This window comes from Malus sylvestris, chromosome 12, assembly GCF_916048215.2.
Source record: "Malus sylvestris chromosome 12, drMalSylv7.2, whole genome shotgun sequence".
NCBI lineage: Eukaryota > Viridiplantae > Streptophyta > Magnoliopsida > Rosales > Rosaceae > Malus > Malus sylvestris.
Window position 1 is genome coordinate 10,412,361 of NC_062271.1, and position 18,434 is coordinate 10,430,794.

The 18,434-nt window shown below is 37.2% G+C and overlaps 2 protein-coding genes across 2 annotated transcripts; one reads left to right on the forward strand and one right to left on the reverse strand.

Annotated features, from left to right (window-relative positions):
* Positions 1-8,580: 8,580 nt before the first annotated feature.
* On the reverse strand, positions 8,581-12,884 carry LOC126592790 (calmodulin binding protein PICBP-like). Its single transcript, XM_050258572.1, is given in 3 exon segments — positions 8,581-11,850; positions 11,853-12,165; positions 12,357-12,884. Coding segments are annotated over 3 exon segments (3,609 nt in total). The 5' UTR covers positions 12,651-12,884; the 3' UTR covers positions 8,581-8,848.
* A 2,442-nt stretch (positions 12,885-15,326) lies between these two features.
* On the forward strand, positions 15,327-15,799 carry LOC126592142 (uncharacterized). Its single transcript, XM_050257891.1, has 2 exons — positions 15,327-15,432; positions 15,489-15,799. The coding sequence occupies exons 1-2, from the start codon at positions 15,327-15,329 to the stop codon at positions 15,797-15,799; spliced, it is 417 nt and encodes a 138-aa protein (XP_050113848.1).
* The last annotated feature ends 2,635 nt before the right edge of the window (positions 15,800-18,434 follow it).

Genomic DNA, 18,434 nt, shown 5'->3' on the forward strand with positions numbered 1-18,434 from the left:
AATAATATAAATAAAACATAATATTTAAGAAGTTCGTCAAGTATATCTAAATTATTTGAAAATAATAGAGTACAAAATAACCTATGATTATTTTCTTTCTTCTCTCCAACTTGACTTACTGGTATTTTCTGCTGCTTCTCTCTTCTTTATTTCCTTTCCTTCTATCTCTTCTTTCTTTTCTACTTCCTTTCCCCTTTTCTTTTATTTCCAATATATGTTTCTCACATCACTTCCTTCATTTTATTCTTCAATCTTTTATAGGCAAAAGTCAGGATCTAACAAACACATCATATGAGTTATTTTAATATATTAATAAGAATCAAAGTCATCAAGTGAATAATAAAATTTAATCATCTTTTGAAGTCTCCATTCATACTGCTTTTTCAGCGGAAATTCACATTGCTTTTATAATACTCCCTCTTGGATGCCCACAAGTCTTTCGTTAACAGTCTATTAAAAACTTCTCATAAGATGAATAGATGATCTGAAGAAAAAAAAAATTGTGCTCATGTGGCAAATGTTGCTAGAGCCGGTCCGGAGATTTTTTTAGGCCCATGGCGACCCCAAAAAATGTACCATAATTTCATATAAGAAAAATTATTTGTTTTCATATGTAAGAATTTGATAAACGTGTGTATTTACTATTGGTGATACATCATATGGTTTGCAAATTTGATCTACATATGGTCTACACATTACTGTTTGTTAAATGTTAGACTTGAATTAGAATGAAAGTTTAAAAACTTCAACCCAAATAGCTACAAGCTAGTAATTAAAAAGAAATTAACAACCAAACATAAATTAGAAAAAATATGAAAGAATTGTAAAGCACATAGCATTTCGGACTTAAGGCTCAAGACCTTTCGTTAATTTTAAATAATTGTTTTTGATAAAACTTTTTGATCATTTAACCAAATTTTATAAATTTACCTTCTTACGAAAAGAAATTCATAAAAACTAGAAAGTAAAAAATCACATAGCGTTTCGAACCCGGGACCTCCTCATTAATTTTAAACAACATAAACAACCACTTCTCGTTAAACTTCTTGGTCATTTCATCAAATGTTAGAAATTAATACTCTTATGAAAAAAAAATTCGAAAAAACATAAACCATCAGTTCTAATTAAACTTCTTGATCACTTAACTACGTTTGAAAACATATATGAATATACCACCTTAATAATTTTGGTGCCCCAACTTTTTTTGGGCTCCAAATGGTCGCACAGCCCACACTGGGTCTAGCCCAGCCCTAAATGTCGCATACTCTTAGATGCTCCCCTTGATTATAACAAACTAGGATTAACTAAGTTGTCATCAGGCAAGTGTGTGTCGATGCAATCCTTGGGCTTTTGAAGTGAAAACTTTGGAGATATGTATTTTTTTAATTGATTTGAAGATGTAGTAATAAATGTTTGCTTCATTGATCGTTGTAGGATCAATCTATTTCCATATGTAAATACAAATCATTTTTTGTAAGTGATCTATATGCAGGCCAGAGAGAGATTCAAATTTTACTTGCCTAATAAGACATGACTTTTGTGATTTCATTAGAATATAACAAGCATATGTGTGTAATTTCTCAGAGATAACAGTAAATAAACTTGATTTCATTCCAATGCCCATATGTTGGTATTGTTCTTCACAAAAAATGTACTATATGTTTTAGTGTATTGTGCTAAATACAGTAAGGCACACACTTCGCTAAGATATGGTAATTCTGGACCAAGTATCTGTTCATCATTCTCTCATAAGGATGAATGATCTTTCTTAGTGTCTAAATATCAATTAATCATTTGAGTGTTCAACTCATGATCTTCAACCCATATGATTCTTTAATACCACAAATCTTTTGATAGATAATAATCGTGTTGGCATATTGTTCAATTTGTAGCTTGAGGTAATATGCCCTTCAACAATTTATAATCTTTCTAGACTCTTCAGGCGTTCCATTCTAATATCATCAACTCTTGCAAGAGATTTAATATGTTGCAACAATATCATAATGATAGTACTCACTAAGGCAATTTATACCATCTATTGGTATTGCATACATAAATTTTGCTTTACCCTTCTAGGGTTTGCTTCAATCAATTTGAATGCTTCAGGGATTTTATACATTTCATGACACATTCTCCTTTAGAATTTATACAGAGCAATTTGCTTTTATGTATACTTAAGGGAATTACTTATAAAGATATGTTTCAGGCATTTCATAAACCTTCGTATAATATGTAATTCTCCATTTAAATAAACAAGTTTCAACAATGGAAAATCATGTTTACAAGGGTGTTTTACAATTTCAGGTTTCAACTAAGAACCTTGTGTCATATCATGTGAGTGTATTTCACTGTGTTACAAATGCTCATATATAACCTTCTGGGTTTAACATCATTTGGCGATTTGTAGTATAGGTCAATTTTTTCACGTTCTTACTATACTATAATGGAATTGCCTCTTTCCACTTTGCCTAATAATTTTTTCTTTTCGTCTACGAACAAAAGAACATGCCTCAATATCAACACAGCTCATTGATAAATCTAGTAGTTACTGTAAAATCAAAACTAACATTTGTTATCATCAGATCCCAAAATTCTCATGTGCATGCATAGTTTATAAGCATTTCATTACTTTGGATATCCTTACCTCTTCAGGTATAATCATCTCTTATTAGATGAATTGTTTGAAGAAATTGAACCATAACTTCTTCTAAAGCATAAAAGAGCTTGGATTTTTAATTTCCTCTTTCGGGGAGTTGAATCATTGGAACCTATAGGTCTATCATGCTTTAAGCATGAGATATATTAAAATTGCCATGTCCATGGACTGTCATTTTGGGACTTTAATCCATGTGGCGACTATCATGCTTTGGGCATGCAACATTTTAGTTGTGCCAAGTCCATGGGTTGTCTTGTGGAGACTTCAACCCATGCGATATCTTTGTAACTTGTATTAATTAGTAATATTCAAAATTTGGATTATTTTTTGTACATCATTTGAATGATACAAACTGATGAGACAAAATAATAGTTGAAGTCATTCTTGTCCTTTAGTTGTTGTAAACTTAGGTACAGTTTGTTGAGGCTGTGAGTATGATTCCCATCATTGAACTTTGGTCTTCCATTCACTTAGTTAGACGCTCATTTTCTCCCTTTGAACTTCCATATGTTCATCTTTGATTCTTCTGCTTCAACCTTCTGCACAACAGAAATACGTAACCATTGCCTTTGAATGGTCCTTCAAAGCTACATTTTTTGGTGGCTCATCCATTTTGGCAACTTGAATGTGAAGAGCCAACATCGTATCAGAACCAAAGCAACTGATAAAGTATTATTGCCTTTAAGAAAGAAACATCAGAGTGGGACTCTGGAAGCGTGCATTCATTTAGGTTATAAACCAAAGTGAAAATAAACCATTTTAACAAATGGAACTTCATATTGGATGAAGTACTAATCATATGAATGAATTGTTAGTATTGTACTACAATGGTCTCAAGGTTGGAGCAAAGTTTGTATAAAGTATACAAACGAAATATATGACGATATATTGTTTTAGAAACTGCTTCAAAAGGTGTTTTTTAATGAAGGGGTTCTTATAGAACCAATGATTGAATCCAAATCATAAGGTCGTTAGTAGGATACTACGACGTAATGGGGCGATAGCTCAAGCCATGGAATCAAGGTCTCATCAAAGTATTCGAACACAATAAAGAGACATCATCAAATGTTTTGGAAACATTTGATAAGTAAATCCCTTTTAAATAAAAAGGGGATTAATACATAACCAAGTTAACCTACGAGCATAAGCTCTCTCAACTAGCATGTATAAGATACACTAGTGATTGACTTTAGTGCAAGTGGGAGATTGTTGGAAATATGCCCTGAAAGTCAATCTTTGGAAGAAACCTTTCAAGACAAATGAATGGATGTATAGATGACTCTTATACATCAAATGGCAAAGATACTAATTAGGACTATCTCAATGAAAGATATATGTCCTAAATAGTGAATCCATGGACAATAGATCGATTGAAGAAGTAATCTAATGATGTTAGACTACAGAGACCTTCTTCACATAATCATCATGTCCAAAAGGTTCCTGGTCATAGGATTGTCAAAGGGAAACTGACAATGCATAGACCGGTACATACTATGTCCACTTCAATTGGAAGGATTGAAAGTCTCATCCCATTCATGTAGTGACACTAAGACAAGTATGTAGGTGCTCATTAAGGGAATGAGTTCACTAAACACAATCGAATGAGAGTACTTGCATGGAGGTCTACTCACATGTCAAGCAAGTAACTCTTATGGTTGGAATAATGTAAGTAGTCCTTTGACCTGAGGCATCGTCGTTGTCTTATGGTTAAGTACTTGATCTTTGATTACGTCAAAGTCACCCCACTCGCGGGTGTCCACAGCATAGTTGGGGTTAAGCCACTTAGTCATGAAGGCCAGTGAATGCGCAACAAGGAATCTCTAATCTTCGTTAAGAGAGGAAGAATACTCTAAGATATGATTCTGGAATCTTCGGCCGAAGTATCGAGCGTAATAAAGGAAAGCGTTCCTATACGACTCAATTGAATCATATAAGAAGGAATAATCACATTAGGGGTTTGACATAATATATCCATACCCTAATGATGTGATTGAGAGTATTGTTTTAGAGAATGATCGAATTACATTGTAATTCCAACTGAATAGGTTCTCCGAACAAATTCTACATTAGCTTGGGTAGCCATGATATATGGTTAGATGTCACTCATGGCTTGTGAGTTCTTCTAGATGATTAAATGTAGTAGTCAAAGAAGAAGGTGAATTAAAAGGAAGTTTTAATTCACTAAGTGATTGGATTAAATATAATCAATTGGATTGGTGCCAAACACCTCACTACCTTGCTAATTAGAACCTAAAATGATTGTACACCGATACACTCTTGTAGTGAAACCACTAATGGATGATGGAAATAATTAATTGGATTAATTAAGTGTTGTGATTAATTAGAAAGTCTAATGAAATCATAAAAGCGATATAAGATCGTTTTGGGCTTAAAGAAACGTTTGGGTTTAATTGGGCCCATTGGGCCTAGACCCATTGGGCTTTTATTCAAACATAGGATGACTTGAAATATTAAAAGCCCAAAGCCCAAACCAAACACTAAAGGCCGGCCACTTAAAGGGAAAGGGAGAGAGTGAAAGTCAAGTTGTTGACTAGGTTTCTTTTTGTCTATATAAGGAACTTTATAGAGATAATTTTCTTTAGGGTTTTTGTGTGTTCAAAACAACTAAAGAGAAAAAGAAAATTACTCTCTCTTCAACACCAAAGGCCGGCCACCTTAAGGGTGATTTTAGCTTATCATCTTTTCACCCTTTTGGTTATTCCTCCATCCATCTCACTACACTAGTGGGTGTGGATCGTTAGAGGTCTTCTACTTTGGAGACTAAAGGAGAACCAAAGGAGCACTCATACTAACAAAGTGGAAGAGGCAAGGAGGGAGGCTAGGCTCAAGGAGTTCAAGGAACAAAGGGCTTGGAGGTGGTCCATCCTTGGTCTAAAATCTAGATCAAGAGGTATAGATCTATTCCTACACTTTGTTCTTTACTTAAATGTTTTGATGCATTATATATAAACCTATGAACCTTGAAGGGGATTTGCATGACTAAAGCTTTGATTTTATTTGTTAACATGCTTCCGTTGCTTTCGTATATAAATTTTGAATTGTATATGCATGCTAGTCATTAGAAATCCCACATGAATCTCATAGATTTCCCTTCATTGCAAACTACAATGGAGTCTGTGAAGGTTGCCAATTTGGTAAACACAAAGAAGAATTCCCAAGAAATCAAGTGTACAGAGCAACTGCTCCACTTGAACTGATTCATGTTGATTTGTGTGGACCTATGAAGACTGAGTCAATTGCTAGAAATAAGTATTTCATGCTGCTGATAGATGATTTTACCAGAATGATTTGGGTATATTTCTTGAGATATAAATCTGATGCATTCAACTGCTTTAAGAAATTCAAAGCTATGGCAGAATTACAAAGTGGTTTCAAGATTAAGACTCTGAGAAGTGATAGAGGAGGGGAATTCAAGTCATCAAAATTTGATCAGTTCTGTGAAAAGGAAGGAATACAAAGACAACTTACTCTTTCATATACTCCACAACAAAATGGAGTAGTGGAGAGAAAGAACAGAACCGTGATTGAAATGGCGAAATCTATGTTGCATGAGAAGAGGATGCCATATTATCTCTGGGCAGAAGCAGTTCATACATCTGTATATATCCTAAATCGATGTCCCATAAAGGCTTTGAACAATATCACACCTTTTGAAGCTTATTCTGGTAGAAAACCAGGAATAGCCCACCTGAGAGTATTTAGATCTCTATGTTATGTTCATGTTCCAAGTGAACAGAGACATAAACTTGAACCTAAAAGTTTCAAAGGCGTATTTGTGGGATATGCAACCTGTGAAAAAGGGTATAGGGTATTTGATCCACTCTCTAAGAAACTAATTTTGTCTAGAGACATTGTGTTTGATGAAGAAGCTATCTGGAATTGGGAAGAACAGTCTTCAAAGTCTATTACTCACAATACAGGAAGTTTTGTTTATAATGATGCAAACACAGGAAGTGATGACAGGTTGGTACTATCTCCTACATCATCTGCATTATCTCCATCTAGGAGAGTGCTAAGTATTGAAGACTCTGAAGTTCAATCCAAGTCACTCATTTCAGAGGAATCTGCAAGCATGTTAAATTTGGATGAGGATGTCAATCAAGCATATGATCACACACCATTGAAGTGGAGGAATCTGAGTGATGTGTTGGCTCAATGCAACCTGTGTGTCATGGATCCAGAGAAATATGAGGATGCCAAACAAGATGAGTCTTGGTTAAAGGCTATGGAGGATGAATTATTCATGATTGAGAAGAATGGCACCTAGAAGCTTGTTGACAGACCAACTGGAAAACCTGTTATAGGGGTTAAATGGGTCTACAAAACAAAGTTAAATCTTGATGGCTCAGTGTTGAAGAACAAAGCAAGGCTAGTTGCAAAGGGGTATGCACAAAAGCCTGGTCTAGACTACAATGAGACCTATGCACCGGTTGCTAGATTAGACACTATCAGAACTTTGATAGCCTTGGCTACACAAAAGAGTTGGAAGTTGTATCAGTTAGATGTGAAATCGGCTTTCTTGAATGGAGTATTGCAAGAAGAGGTTTATGTTGAGCAACCTGAAGGCTTTGTGGTAAAAGGCAAGGAGGACAAAGTGTACAAGCTGCATAAGGCTCTCTATGGTCTAAAGCAAGCTCCAAGAGCTTGGTATGGAGAAATTGACAATCATTTCTCACAGTGTGATTTCAAGAAAAGCCTGAGTGAACCAACTCTTTATATAAAGACGAGGGGAGAAGATGTTTTGATTGTTTCCATCTATGTAGATGATATAGTCTACACTGGTATTAGCAAGTCAATGCTAGAAGAGTTCAAGGAAGATATGAAGATGAAGTATGAAATGACAGATCTGGGACTTCTTCATCATTTTCTTGGGATGGGAGTGATTCAAACAGATTCTAGCATCTTCATTCATCAAAAGAATTATGCAAGTTCTTTACTGAGCAAGTTTGGATTAAATGAAGCAAAGACTGTTTCAACCCCTCTTGTAGCTACTGAGAAACTGTCTAAAGATGATGGAAGTGGATCTGCAAATGAGGAGATGTATAGGAGTATTGTGGGAAGTCTCTTATATCTTACTGTTACAAGGCCGGATATAATGTATGCAACAAGTTTATTGGCAAGATTTATGCATTGTCCTACTAATAGGCACTATGGAACTGCAAAGAGGGTGCTCAGGTACATTAAGGGGACTTTGGATTATGGCCTGGAGCATGTAAAAGGAAGAAAAGCTTGCTTAATTGGTTTTTGTGACAGTGATTGGGGTGGTTCATTAGAGGACAGCAAAAGCACATCAGGATATGCATTTTCATTTGGTAGTGGTGTATTTTCTTGGGCTTATGTCAAACAAAACTGTGTTGCACTCTCAACTGCAGAGGCTGAATATGTAAGTGCATCAGAAGCCACGGCTCAAGCAATATGGCTGAGGTTTGTTCTGGAAGATTTTGGAGAATTACAAACTGAAGCTACTCCTCTTCACTGTGATGATACTTCTGCTATTGCAATTACTAAGAATTCTGTATTTCATCAGAAGACTAAACACATTGACAGGAGGTATCATTTTATCAAAGATGCACTGCAGGAAGGCATCATTGATCTGATCTATTGTCCCACCGAAAAGCAATTGGCAAATATCTTTACAAAGTCTCTCGCCAAGGATCGGTTTAATTTTCTCAGAAGCAAGCTTGGAGTGAAATCAGCTTTAGACTTAAAGGGGAGTGTTGAATTATAAGTCTATAGCTGTTATTGAAATAAGTTGTGATATTAAAATGTGTATGCACTTATGATAAAACTCTAAGCGAGAAGATATATAGTTGTAAGGCAAATAATGTCAGGTGTCATGATCCTAGCATATAGCTAGATGAAGGGTTGAGATTGCTTTGTAATGAATGTGAATCGACCTTGGATTCCAACTGAATGTAAGCACCGAGTGTGTGCATTTTTTAATATAGTGATATGAAGAAACAAACAATGCTCTGTTAGTAATTTTCTACAGAGAGCTTCACCTTTTCAACTTCTCTTGTTCTCTTTCATTGTTCTTCTTTCTTCTTCACTAAATCCAGTAAACAAAGACAAGAAAATAATAGTACTGTTTGATTATTCCTTTTTCCTTAAGCTTGGATCATTCAGGAAAACAAATGTAATGTTTTGTTTGATTATTCCATTTACCTGAAATCAGTGAGCAACTTGTTGCCTGAATGGGTTTGGAATTCCATTACTTGGAATGACTGTTTCGAAAGCCTCTACAAGCAGTGATACTTTTCTTTTCCGGGCTGGAGTTAATCTGGAAACAGCCTGTTGAAGGGCATAATCAAGCATCCATTCCTCGGAATTCTTCCTGTCGTCCATGTTTAGATGCTTTAAATGAACCTTCTTTGCTTTGGGGTCGGGTTCGAAGGGCAGATATTGTGGCCCTCGTGGGCTGAACTTCTTTACCTTTTCCAATGCCTTGATAAATCTGTTGAGAAGAATCATTTTTTTCAGATTGCTCCAGTTCTTTGACATTTTCTTGGCAGGTTCGTCTTCCACCTTTGCGACTTGATTTTCTTCTTCTTGAATGGTAGCATTATCAAACTTGGCAAAGTTGGTGGATTTCGAGATGCAAGATTTCCCTTCTACGACAACTTTATTTTTTGGAGGTTCCTGCTCTGGGCATGAGTCTCTAGTGCTTGATTTATCATCATCCGATTCATCCTTGTTCTCTGGAAGAACAATTTCATCAATTGCTTTCTCTACCTGCAGCTTGATAGCTTCAATATGTCGGAGTTCAACCTTTTTGTTGTCTGCATAGTCACTTTTCTCTTGATCTATTTCAGGCAATCTGTTGGCGTCATCTACTTGTTCCTCTTTAGCTCCTTCAAGTGGTTCATCTCCGTCTTTTGCATCGATAGTTGATGCCATATGCTTATATACTAAGAACCATAAGTTTGTATATTTCTTCTTTTCTAACCGGGCTTCATCTGCTATTCCGCTCAGCTCTTCTCTTGCTGCCATTTGCTCCTCAGTTGATCCTATGGAAGCTAAACAAACCACAGTGTTATCTGCTGTTGAGTCCTCGTGACTTTCAGTGATTTGGTCCTCAGATGAATTTGACTGTTCATCAGTTTCGGTGATTAACTTATTGGTGTCAGATTCGATATTTTCCACCATGGAACCAATGTTGCTAAGTTCCAAACTCGTGATCAAGGTAACTTCTTTGGAGACTTCTTGAACCACTTCATTTACCAGACCTACACAACTGGGGCTACCATGTTCATCTCGCTCCAAGGAGGTTTTGTCACATGACTTGGGATCTTTGATTTCTAATGAAGAAATACTGGTAAAGTCAATGACTTTCTCATCCCGATCACAAGCATTTATGGAAACAATTTGATTCTCCTTCTGAGCTTCACCAGTGGCCTCAGGAACAGTAATATCCCTTTCGGTTTGAATGGAACAGTGGCCTATACTCGACTCTTGAAGCTTAGGAAAATTCACTTGACTTCGCTGCTCTTGCATTTGAAAATCACTGACTTGATCGGGAGACTCATTCAAACTTTTCTCAGGACACGACACATTCCCAAGCAAGATTTCGGCAGAAGATTCCGAGTCACTCTCCTTACCTTGATGAACAGAACTTTGAACTGACAGACCATTGCAGACTTGAAGATCTGATTTAGTGGAATCTGTTTCGTTGGACCTCTGGCTGCTCTTAACTTCTGAAAACGGGAGAACTGTTTCAAATGCTTCTACGAGCAATGCTACTCTTCTTTGTTGAGGCTGAGGTAGTTTAGATATAACCTGTTGAAGTGCATAATCAAGCATCCACTCCTCGGCATTCTTTCTCTCTTCTGTCTTCTGCTGTCTTAGATTGATTTTTTCTGCTTCCAAATCAGGATGCAAAGGCAGGTACTGTCGCTTCGGGTAATTGAGGTTCCTCACCTTTTCAACTGCCTTGACAAATCTCTTGAGGAGAATGAATTTTTTAAGACTGCTCCAGCTCTTGGGTGTTTTCTTGTCCGTCTTAACTCCCACTTCTGACACTGTTTTCTCTTCTGGATTTTGTGTCGTACTAGTCTCAGTCAAATGACTGGTAGTGGAGGTGCTCTGCTCCCCACCCTCATCTATTGTCTGTTCTAATGCTTCCCGGTCTGAGCTGGCGCCACTAGTAGATGATTGATCATCATATGAGCAGTCCTGAATTTCGGGGAGAAGAATGCTATCAAATGCTTCTTGCACAAGCTGAATGGCATCATGGCAACATACCTCAGTAGTTTCATCTCCTGCTCTGTGATTTACAGAAGCTGTATGCTCATCTGTTTCTGCGAAACATAAATTGTCTGTGTCACACGTGATGTTGGCATCTTTTGGTTTCTCTTCCTTGTCTGATCCATCAGGAGGGAGCTTGTTTTCAACATTTGGAGTGATACCTTTTGCTGCGTGCTTGTACATCAACTGCCACATTCGGGTATATTTCTGATCCCTTGCTTGCACACTTCTATTTTGGTTCTCATTACCTGCAATTTGTTCCTTCAAAGCTGGACTATGAGAAGCAGAAGAGACTTCCTTTTTTTCATTGTCCCTTGTGAATTCCAAAACATCATGAGGGGTTGGTCTTTCCAAATTATCTGGTAGTTTGACAGTTGCGCAATCATCAACCTCCATATTTTTTCCATTCAATGTAGGATCATTAACGCTCATATCATCTGTGCAAGTGGATAGAGAGCCTTCATTGTGATCAGACGCTGCGAATTTCTCTTCGTTCCAGTCTGTTTTGGTGGACTCCAAATTTGTAGCGATGCAACAAAATTCCAGACTTAAACCATCCGGTGCAGGGAGTGACACCATAGCATTCGTTTCATGAACTACGCTATTTCCATTGCAGGCCATGTGATTTGTCTGATCATCCTTATTTTTGCCAGACCTTTTCACTCTCTCCAACGGTTGAGTTGCCTGTGTTACGCCTCTCTGAGCCCTCAACATGCGCCTCCTTATCGAAATCAGGCGCTTGAGTGGGGGTACATTGGCATTGCGATGACCATGAAGTGAGCAGTAAGTGAATGGACAAACCCTGGTGGCCGAACCCCCCTCATATTCAGTCCCCTCTGCCTCAGGATCCCGAATTTCAGGCAACTTGGAACCTTTGAGTGCCCAAGAACATGTAGCTCTTTGTACTCTCAATTCCGGAACTTGAACGATTTTGGTGAGAAATTCAAAGGTGAACACTGACCAGGAGGAGTTTTCGAGTTCAGCTTTGACCAAACTGCTCTTTTCCTAGTCTCAATACTAGTACTGCTACTGGAACAAGTAGGTGATGATGAATCTGCATCAGTGGATGAGATGGCAGAATCTGCAGGCTTAGACATTCTTGATTTATTGAGATCAATATTATTCATATGGGTTCCTCCCGAGCACTTCCTCATCAAAGGGTTTCTAAATTTTAAACTGGAAATTCTCGTCAGATTCTTTGCAGGCTTAAAACTAGACCGCCTCGCTAATGTTCTTGCTGAATTCTACATACAAACCCAAAAAGGAAAATAAACAAAAAGAAGGGCAATCTTCAATTTCCAGCTATTTTAACTGTTAAGCAAAAGCATTAAAAATTCAACGTATGTGTAGTTCTGCTCGCCTAATCTTCTATTCCCCTCGCTATATATTATCGTTTTAAGAAAAATATAAAAGATCAAGAATTTAACAGACTTGCCTGTAAGTTTTCTGTACTTGTATCACAAGAATCATCAGTGGATGATACATGGTGATTGGATCTTCTTCGAGACGGCTTCAAACTTGGTGATTTGGAGAGCTTGATCGATGTCAACTTTTTCAGTTTCTTCCTCTTCTTCTTTTGCAGCTGCAGAAGCTCTTGTGCTCCCTCTCCTTGACTTCTGCCGTTTTGGTTTTGCAAAACAGAAGGTGCGTCAATGGTGGTCGTTGACAATTTCTCAGGCATTTCGTTGGAACCAAAATCAGCTGCAACTTCAAGCTCCTTATCATCCATTCTTTTCTCTTTACAAAATTCAAGTTTTCTGACAAATAATTTTGGTGAAAAGAAAGGCTTATACAGAAAGTGTTTTGGGAGATGACTCGATCAAGAAATCCAGAGATTGGGTTTTTTGTTCCTGAAATTTCTTACTTCATTGGAAAAATTCATGTGTAAATATGAATACCTTAATATTGACAAGAATTTTTTACAAGTTTTTTTTTATTTGTTTGTAAAAATAAATATATAAATGATTACAGGTATGAATAGCAACTCAGTTTGAATATGGTTGAGGTCGGACTTGGAACGCTTGACCTGTTTCTTTTTTTTTTTTTTTTTTTTTGTTTTTTATAAGAAAGGGAGAATAACAGGTGACAAGTCACGGTTATCCATCTTTTTCAAGCTCAAAACGGCTATGAGGTATTTCTCCTTGTCAATGATCAGAATCAACTCACCAGCTTAGAGCATCGAATCCGTAATGTTCCATATCTTTTTGTTTATTGAAGACAATTGACTTTGACTTTTCACATACCCTTACTCTTTTCCTTTACTCTGATGAACAGGGACACATTATTAAAAGTCCTTGGTAGGGATGACCATACTTTAATTCCTTTCTCTTTAATTAAAGGAAACTTTAACGAAAAACTTTTAGTACTGTTCATTTTAACGAAAAATCATATTTTTACACTAAAAAGTCAATCTTAATACTATTCACTTTACCCTTTATTTTTTCTTTATCAAACTCAAAATTTTCAAACTCTTTTCATTAGTTTTCCTTTAATTAAAAGCAACACTATTATTTTAAATTAGGAAAATGATCCTTGCTGGATTTTTTTTTAGGAATTTCATGATCGTGATTGTTCATTGTACAACGTGCAGTAAAAAATCATTTCAAAATTTAAATATAAATAGTACCTAACGAAAAATTATCGCACTATGTACGATGAACAGTCACGATTACGAAATTCCTAGAAAAATGATCCGACGATGATCCTTTTTCTTTAAATTACACCAAGAAAAATGAGGGGATTTTAACTCGAGATTCGGTGAGTTGAAAATAAAGGCTCTAATTTACAAGATTATTCACTACTTACAAAATAGTGATAAACAAAAAAACACAAAAGAAACACAGAAAGTTGATAAGCATTAGCATTCGTAACAATTTAAATAAAATCAAATCAAATGAACGAATAAATAGATTAATACTTACCTCAAAGATGTTGTTGAAGAACTATGTTATTGTTGAAAACATTGGTAATTTTGACAATGTTGGCATTGTTATGAATGCCCCACACACAGAGACTTTCAATACCCATGCAAATAGGAAATTGACTTTGGATGCAAGAGATCATATATTTCAAGGGGTATGCTGTAAATTTTCAAAGTGTAAGAAGACATTCGTATGGAGTTGCTCTATAAATAGAGCACTCCTACTACCATCGATGTACATACAGAAGAATAGAAAGAAAGAAATCTCTTCTCCATCTTATATTTGTCATACACTTGAGCTATAGTTTTAGTGTGATATTTTACATCTGCTTCGCACCTATCAAAAAGGTTATCCCTCTAACTTTGATATATTTATAACACGTTATCAGCACGAGTCTATAAATATAACCATGTCTCATTTACATTCACCAAAAGAAATCATTCTCTCATTTCTCTCCGCCGAACAAAAAAAAATGTTTCCTCTAAGGTTTTTCCTGTTCATCTTATTCCTCTGCCTTAACTGCGTGGTATACCCTCGTGATGAACTGTTTGCTCCATGCCTGCTCATAGTTCTCCAACTAGCGGTTACATACATCTTTGATTACTTGTTTGGTTTAGATATTGATTACTAACCCAGTATTTATTTATGTTGATTTTACTGCGATCCAAGATGGTGCGGTACAATCGCCCATCTTGAACTGCAAATTTCATCTTATTGCGATCCAAGATGGTGCGGTATCATCGCCTATCTTGGACTGCAGATCTACTTTTACTGCAAATTTCAGGTGGAGCGGTATAATCACCCACCTTGCTCTGCAAATTTAAATTTACCTGCTGTTTAATTTCATTGCAATTTTTAGGTGGTGCGGTATAATCGCCCACACTGCTCTGCGTAATTAAATTTTTCTGCTACTTGAGTGGTGCGGAATAATCGCCCATTCTATGTTACATTATTTCAATGAGAATGGTGCGGTATAATCGCCCTACTCATTCATCTTGAAAATCTTGAGCCAGAAGTTTCGAGTGCTTATTATTTTGGCCTGAAGATCAAAATGAAAAATTTGTAAGAACCAGAAGTTCTAACATTATATTCCTCCAGGAATACATATTATTGCAAGTTCTTACACATCTCATTTTCTTTCAGAAAAGAAAATGGTGAACTTGGCAAAGCTTGAATATGCTGCCTTAGACATTACTAGGAAGAATTACCTTACCTGGGTACTGGATACCAAGATCCATCTGGAGGCTGGGAATCTTAGAGATACCATCAGGGAAGAGAGCAGATCATCCTCTCAAGATCGGGCGAAGGCCATGATCTTTATTCGCCGCCATCTTGATGAGGCACTAAAGAGCGAGTACTTAACGGTTGAAGATTCGTTAGCTCTCTAGGAGGCCTTAAGAAGCAGATACAATCATCAGACAACGGTGATTCTTCCAAGAGCTCGCTATGAATGGTCTCACCTGAGAATCCAGGATTTCAAATCAATGGCAAAGTACAATTATGCGTTGTTCAGGATTACCTCTCAGATGAAGCTCTGTGAGGATACCATTACTGAGGAAATGTTGTTGGAAAAGACTTACAACAGCAACAGTATAGAGCGCGAGGCTACACTGAGTACAACCAGTTGATATCTGTGCTCTTGGTAGCTGAGCAGAACGATGAGCTCCTGATGAAAAACCATCATTCCCGACCTATTGGATCTGCACCATTCCCAGAAGTGAATGTTGCTTCCTTCGAAGTGAACGCCACATCCTCTGGTGGCGATTATCATAAACGAGGACGTGGCCACAAACGAGGTCGATGGAATAGGAAAGGCAAGAACCATGGTGGTCAGTTTCACAACCAGGTTCCGAGGCATAATTCAGACCCGAGCTTCAAAAATGTGAATCGCCATAAAGGCAAAGCTCCCAGGAATTCTGAAGGAGCCTGCCATAGATGTGGTGGTAATGGGCATTGAGCGCGCACTTGTCGTACCCCAAAACATCTGGTGGAGCTGTATCAAGCCTCCATCAAGGAGAAGGGTGTCGAGACCAATTTTCTCGACCAAGCTAAACCAATGAATATACCTGATCCAGTGTTTGATTTATCAGGGCAATTGGACACAACTCACCTAAATGTTTCAGACTTCATTATGGAAATGAGGAATGAAGTATACCAGTCCGACTAAATCGTTTATGTTTGATGTACTTTTATTATGCTGAACTTGTTGTCTAAAACTAGTTTTTTAGATTCAATAAAAGTGGCATGTAAATTTCTTGTTATAAATTGTTTGTTAACTATGATTCCATTTACTCAGAAAGCGTGGATAAAAACTGTGGTTATTCTCAGAATATGAGAAATGGCGGAGATATTTGTCTTGCAGACAGTGCAACCACACATACAATACTTCGTGATCGAAAGTATTTCTCAAGCTTAATGCTTACAAGAGTAGGGGTAACAACAATATCAGGACCTTCAGATGTAATTGAAGGCTTAGGGAAAGCCCAGATTATGTTACCAAATGGAACAATATTGTCCATACAAAATGCATTGTATGCTACTCGATCTACTCGAAATTTGTTGAGTTTCAAAGACATACGTCTAAATGGATACCACATTGAAACGAAAAGTGCAGAAAATGTGGAGTATCTATGCATTACCTCCAATAATACCCAGAAGCGTATATTGGAGAAGTTGCGTGGTTTTTCGAGTGGATTATATTATACATACATAAGGACAATTGAATCACATACTGTCATGAACCAGAAGTTCATTGATTCAAAGGTTTACATGTTTTGGCATGACCGTCTGGATCATCCAGGATCCACCATGATGCGTAGGATCATTACCAACTCTAATGGACATCCATTATTGAGCAGAGACATTGATATCTCAAATGATAACCTTTGCAAGGCTTATTCTCAAGGGAAGTTGATAATTAGACCATCACAACTAAAGGTTAATGTTGAATCCCCATCATTTCTACAAAGAATTCAAGGGGATATTTGTTGACCTATTAAACCATCTTGTGGACCATTTCGATATTTTATGGTTTTGGTTGATGCATCCACCAGATGGTCACATGTTTGTCTCTTGTCTACTCGCAATGTAGCTTTTGCGAGACTTCTTGCTCAGATAACTAAGTTACGAGCACAGTTCCCAGATTATCCCATTAAGTCAATCCAACTTGCTAACGCTGGTGAATTTACGTCTCAAACTTTTGATGATTACTGCATGACATTGGGCATTGATGTTGAACACTCTGTTCCTCATGTCCATACTCAAAATGGTTTAGCAGAAGCATTGATCAAGCTGCTTCAGATAATAGCCCACACTATGCTTATGAAAACCAAATTGCCAGTTTCTGCATGGGGACATGCCATCCTACATGCTGCATCATTGGTTCGATTGAGACTTATAGCCAACCATCAATACTCCTCAATACAACTTGTGTTTGGACATCAGCCAAACATTTCACATTTACGAGTTTTTGGTTGTGCTGTTTATGTGCCTATTGCACCCCCGCAACGTACTAAAATGGGACCTCAGCGTAGACTGGGAATTTATGTGGGTTTTGATTCACCATCTATCATTAGATATTTGGAACCCTTGACAGGTGATATGTTTACAACTCGTTTTGCTGATTGTCATTTTGATGAGACAGTCTTCCCATCATTAGGGGGGAGAAAAGACCGTTCCAGAAGAACGGAAAGAGCTGACATGGGTTGTTCCCACCTTGTCTCATTTTTATCCTCGAAGCATTCAATGTGAAAATGAAGTAAAAATGATCGTTCATCTTCAAAGCATTGCCAATTAAATGTTAGATGCATTTAATGATGTTATGAAAGTGACAAAATCGCATATACCAGCTGCAAATGCACCTGCCAGAATTGATGTCCCTGTTGGACAAAATAAAGTGGCAGCGAATGATTCATCTGGTGCACGCCTGAAGCATGGTAGACCACCAGGTTCAAAAGATTCAACCCCTCGAAAGAGAAAGACAAGGGCACAACTGAATCCAAATCAAATCATTCAGGAAGAGAGAATGAATGACAAATCCATAATTCATGATTCTGGACTTCCAGAAGAAGAGAATGTCCTTGATGAGACACATGTCCCTGAAGAGACAGTAGTACATGAAAGCAAAGAAATCTCCATAAATTATGCATGTACTAATGAATTGTGGGATCAGAATGAAATAATCATTGACGATATGTTTGCATTCGCAGTAGCCACTGAAATCATATTAAGTGATGATATTGAGCCCCGCTCTGTTGATGAGTACAAACAGAGACAAGATTGGCCTAAATGGAAAGATGCAATCCAGGCAGAATTAAATTCCTTGGAAAGGCGAAGTGTTTTTGGACCAGTAGTCCAAACCCCGCCTGATGTAAACCCCGTGGGTTACAAATGGGTATTCACAAGGAAACGCAATGAGAAAAACGAGATTGCTAGATACAAAGCACGACTCGTTGCACAAGGCTTTTCACAAAGACCTGGAATTGATTATGAAGAGACATACTCTCCTGTAATGGACGCAATTACGTTCTGTTACTTAATAAGTTTAGTGGTTTCAGAAAAGTTTGACATGCGACTTATGGATGTCATCACTG